Below are 5,402 nucleotides of genomic sequence, written 5' to 3'. Positions count from 1 at the left end.
CCCCTGAGTGATGGTTCTCGGCAGTTCAAACTGTACTCTGGGCCTGCCGTTTGTTGGGTGTGGAGGGTGGCTATTGGGAACCCCGGCACTCTATTGTTTTTTTTCCCTTGTGGGGGATAGAACTGTACCGCTTCCTTCCCTGTCTGAAATCCTGAACTCAGCCCGGGGGTCAGTGCGGGCTTGGCTGGCGGGATTCCATTGTGTCGCAGCCACTTATCTCCCTGCTTGCTAGTTAATCCCTCTTCTGCAGCGCCACGCCTTCTGTAGCCACGGGGCAGGCCGCACGAATCAGACAGCCTGGATCTCCGGGGTCACACAGTTGGCTTTTGGGATCCCCGGCACTCTATGGTTTTGATTTTTTCTGCTTGCCCCTCCCCCAGCGCTGGCTAGACAGGTTTTGTTTTGGCTGCTGATGGGAGGGGGGGGTTGAAGGTCAGGTGCCTCTATTTTCCCCTTAGTCTTTATGCAGGCTCACTGTGATACTCCCTCCCCCGGAAAGGATAGGAGAGATTCTATGCGAAATCCCCCTATGTATGGGGGCTGAGCTGAGTGAGACACACCTGTTTTGTTGTTGCAATCTGTTGGAGAGTGGCAGTGGATACTTCAGCTCTCCAAGATGGTGGCCGCTGATTGCCTTTGTGGAGTGTCCCTTGTGGGGGATGGGACTGTACCGCTTCCTTCCCTGTCTGAAATCCCGAACTCAGCCTGGGGGTCAGTGCAGGCTTGGCTGGCGGGATTCCATTGTGTCGCAGCCACTTATCTCCCTGCTTACTAGTTAGTCCCTTCTCTGCGGCGCCACGCCTTCTGTAGCCGCGGGGCAGGCCGCGCGAATCAGACAGCCTGGATCTCCGGGGTCACACAGTTGGCTTTTGGGATCCCCGGCACTCTATCTCATCATATGTTTTTGAGATAAAAGGTAACCATAAAAATATGTGAAAGCATATGTATAGATGTGCATATTTTTCCTTTTGTTCCAGTAGCTCAGCAGGGCACTGTCAGATTCTGTTTTTAAGATTTTGGTAATTTTTTTATTGCAGATATTTTAAATTCATTTTGATATTGCTTTAACATATCTTTGGTGCCGGGTGGTACTGAAGATTGAACCCAGGGTCACTCTACCACTGAGCTACATCCCCAGACCTTTTTATTTATTTGGATAGAGGGTCTCTCACTATGCCCAACTATATGCTTTATCTTGATGACTAAGTGTTTTGGTATCTCTTTGAACTTGTCCCCTCCACCCTGGCTTGTCTTCCCCTAACGGCAGGCCATTCTTGTTTAATCTCAAAACTCAACAGACACCATAAACTTTCCTCTTATTGAGCAGCCTCACTGCAGTTCCCTCACGGTCTTTCTTTTCCTTTTGGGGGGATCACTTCATTTGTCCTCTTCTGAGATGCTAGACCAGGAAAGCATGGTTATAGGTTCATCCCAGGAGTGTCTGACTACATTCCTCCTGTAGGGGGTGCTGTGGGAACCCCGGGTTCCTCCCAGCAAGAGATGTGAGGTGAAATTCCACCAATCATCTGTCAGGTCTTTCCTTTCTCTGGCAGTAGTACTGCTATGAATCATTGACTTTGTATTTGCCTTTGGGGCCAAATGAATCTATTAGTCTTCCATAATCACTTTGATCTCAGACAAATGCCAGGCAGAGCAAAGCGCTTCTACCCTGTGGGTGACCATAAAAATCCAGACAATTTTTTCCTAAGTATTTTTGGTGGCACAGTCATGACTTTAGTGAGATTTTGCTTTTTTCCCCAGTTCCCTGAGGGTCTAAGGGGACCAGAAGGGTGAGCTACACTGGCATCCTGGAAGAGAAATCTATCTACGTCATTTCCCCCAAACAAGTTTTGGCATTTCCCATGAAATGTCTATCCTCTGTCTATTCACTGTTGAGTACCTGCGGCTCCAGACTTCCCTTTGGGCAATGACGGCAGGGCTGGGATAGGTACAGGATAAAGGACCAGGGACCTGTGGTACCATACCACGCTCAGGCTGGAGCAGGTACCTGAAGGCTTCTCTCTGCAGGAGACTCCACAGCTTTACTCAGTGAGTTGTGTGATTGAACAGTACTGTCGGAGCCAGATGAGCCTGTTTGGTTCCTCTGCCCCCCAGTGGACACCTTGGGGAGGCATGTCCCTGGTGGCTGGGTTGGCTTCTAAAGGATGAGATGGGAAATGAGTAAGTCACATTTCTTTCTTTTGAATCCCCAGCTTCCGTGGTCTCCAGATTCCAGACATAAGATGAAAGGCTCCTGTCTTGCCTTTGGTCTTCTCTCTGTTATGTTTTGTCTCCTCTGGGTGCCTTCGACTGGGTTCAAGACTCTCCACTTGGGAAGCTGTGTGATCACCACAAACCTCGAGGAAATACAAAGCGGTTTCTCCAAGATTCGGGACATTGTGGTATGTGAGGGAGGCATCCACCTCCCTGCCAGTTCTCTTTGTACCTTGTCTGTCTTCCCTGGCAGCCCTGGCAATGTGGTCATGAAAAGAGGAGGGCTGGGGTCACCTTACCAGGATGCTGTGTCCCAAGAAATGTCAGTAGTTCAGAAGGTTAAAATGCTTTGGAGAAGGATTCCTCCCACCAGGCCCTGACAGTGGGAGGTTGTGGTGTCTAAGACCATGGCAGCAGCTAATGACCTGTCCTTTCTTGTCTTGCTTTCTATTTAGCAAGCCAAAGATGAAAACATTGACATCAGAATCTTAAGGAGGACCGAGTCTTTGCAAGACACAAAGGTATGTGCTTGGCCCAGGTGGGTTCTGGGAGGAAGTCTGAAGCCAGAGCATTCCCATCTCCCTGGTCTTGTCTGCCCCTTCCCCTCCTCCCACCAACACTTTTGTCTTTTTGTCTTCTCTGCAGTCTTCAGCTCGGTGCTGCCTTCTCCGCCATTTACTGAGACTCTACCTGGACAGGGTTTTCAAAAACTACCAGACCTCTGACCATAATACCCTCCGGAACATCAGCAGTCTCGCCAATTCCTTTCTTACCATCAAGAAGGGCCTCCGGCTTTGTGTGAGTAAGGGTTTGGGGTGACAGGATCCATCTTGAGCCCATAGCTTCAATGACTTAGCAGTCAAGTTCTCTTTCCTGCTCTCATTGAATGGATGGAGAAACTGAGTCCAAAAGTTCTAATAATCTTTGTTCATCTGTGTGACTTGTTCTAAAAACTCAGTTTCATTGATTTTGGAGTCTATGCAAAAAGTAATTTTTAAAGTTTAAAAAACTAAAAAGTGCTAGCTAATTGATATTCATGATAATTACCTATTATCCACAAAATTACACCTTTTCTGTAGGTGAGGTGAGTACAGTGTCTTAATGCATCCTGTGGTCAGGTGAATAGGACCTTGTAATTCAGTGTTCTCTTCCCATGAGGGATTAGATTTGCTCTGCAACTCAAAACAAGAGCTCCAAACAAGAGCTGGTGTGGGGAGACCATCTGAGGGCCCAGTAATCACAAACTCCTCCAACACTGCCTCATTCTAAAAAAACACAATGAGCTCTATATTTGAAGCTAAAATGCTGATTTCCTCTTCTAGTAGATGATTAGTTTAATAATCCCAAATAAGGAAGTCGGAAAGGAATTTTCCACAGGGATGAGAGTTTACAGGATTGTGGGTAAAAGATAATTCCCACCTTCTCATGTTACTGGCAAGGGCAGAAAATCAGAATTTTAAGTAAAATCATTCTTTGGGTCCTTTTCAGCATGCCCGCATGACATGCCATTGTGGGGAAGAAGCAACGGAGAAATATAGCCAGATTCTGAGTCACTTCGAAAAGGTATGGAGTTTGGCATTGGTTGGGATGAGTGTGCTGTTGGAACTGAGATCACAGACGGGTGGGATGTATGTCGCGCTGGTAGAAATCCTGTAGCCCTCAGGTTAAGAGCTCTCTGAGGTCACATGGGCCATCCCTCACATTAGCCTATTATTGAAGTGTGCACAGTAGGCAGTCCTTACACACACACACACACACACACACACACACACACTTTTTAAAACAGCCTCATTCTTGAGCTCTGTGAATCAGAGGCTTAGGTTGGAGTTTCAATTCTGGTACCTCCTGGGCCTCAGTTTCCCTATGTTAAAAAATAGGGATGATAAGCCAGGGTGATAGACTCCATGGTTTCCTTTCATCCTGTGACACTTGAGATTATAGCACTTCTTTAAAGCTCTTGGTCTTGAAAATAATGCTCTGTTTAGAATTCCCAACAGACCTACCAATGGGAGAGAAGAAGATTAATCCTGAAGCCAGAGGAGTTGCTAACCATGTGGGTCTCTTTCAGCTTGACCTTCAAGAAGCAGTGGTGAAGGCTTTGGGGGAACTAGACATTCTTCTACGATGGATGGAGGAGACAGAATAGGAGTGACATGATGAGGCGGCTGAGAATACTCCTGAGCAGGCATCCTAGTCCCCTGGACCACAGAGACATGACCCCAAGCCACGATATCTTTGCCATATAATTTAGTGCTGGTCACGGTGTAGATTATTTATTCTTTAGTTATTTCCTTATGTGGTCATCTTTATGTGTCCCTAATCTTAATTTGGACCAAAATCTTATAAGATTTTTGTAATATCTCTTCTGCCGTTAGATATATTTATTAATTAATTAATTATTTATTTTTTGCTATTGAGCTTATTTATTTTTCGACTTGAATATGAGATGGAAAAACATTCCCAGGCTATATTTATAGCCTGACTAAGGCAGGTGATGTATTTTCATACTGTCAACAAAGCCTCTAAATTCTAAGAGTGGCTGGAGAGGCACTAAGGACATATCTACTCACTGCCAATGCCAATGTGAGATATTTAAAATTGAACCAATAGCCACTATTGTGTGTTATGGAAGATCTTCTGATGAAACTGCAGACCTGTCTTTACAATACTGAGCACTCCAACCCGACTCCAACCCATATAGTGTACCTTCCAGGTGTGGAATCCTGCATGGTCAACATGTAGTTGTGTTAATAAAGCTTTCTTTGCTTGATGTTTGAAAATACTTCTGGTGAGAAAAAGTGTTGTGGATGAGTTTGAATCTTCATTTGCTCAGGGTCCTCTTGCTCCTTCAGGAAGGAAGATGGAAGCAAGAACTTGGCCTTCTTCCTCCTGGGAATTCATTCCCGGCTCTACTTCCTAATTCACTCGTCTCTCTGATTCCAGGACAGATGCACAGAAAGGACCTTGGCTTTGGCTCCATGCTTACCGTGTTCTCTGAAACCTGTTTCCTTTCTCATCCTGGTTCCCATACCACCGTGCCGTGCCAGGACTCTTGATGACAACACCAGACACAGTGGGCATGGGGCTCCAGGACAAGGGTCAAGAACACATAGACCCAGAGCTTAGATCCACAGCCTTGCCCAGAAAGCTTGCTCTCTGGGGTGGCCTTCCCATTTTAGATTCTGTCT

General features: G+C 46.3%; 1 protein-coding gene across 2 annotated transcripts; it reads left to right on the top strand.

Annotated features, from left to right (window-relative positions):
* Nucleotides 1–2,243: 2,243 nt before the first annotated feature.
* Nucleotides 2,244–4,360, top strand: IL20 (interleukin 20; the record flags this gene model as incomplete). 2 transcript variants are annotated; one of them, XM_081299984.1, is made up of 5 exons in its annotated part: nucleotides 2,244–2,402; nucleotides 2,670–2,735; nucleotides 2,860–3,012; nucleotides 3,703–3,777; nucleotides 4,283–4,360. In XM_081299984.1, 5 exons carry the CDS (start codon nucleotides 2,244–2,246, stop codon nucleotides 4,358–4,360), a joined length of 531 nt encoding a protein of 176 aa, XP_081156110.1. The 2 variants fall into 2 exon arrangements, with proteins under 2 accessions (XP_081156110.1, XP_081156111.1); XM_081299985.1 differs by lacking the exon at nucleotides 3,703–3,777.
* Nucleotides 4,361–5,402: the final 1,042 nt, after the last annotated feature.

Source organism: Spermophilus citellus, assembly GCF_964194105.1.
Source record: "Spermophilus citellus genome assembly, chromosome: 6".
In the NCBI taxonomy this organism is placed as follows: domain Eukaryota; kingdom Metazoa; phylum Chordata; class Mammalia; order Rodentia; family Sciuridae; genus Spermophilus; species Spermophilus citellus.
This window is presented reverse-complemented; position numbering and strand designations above follow the sequence as displayed.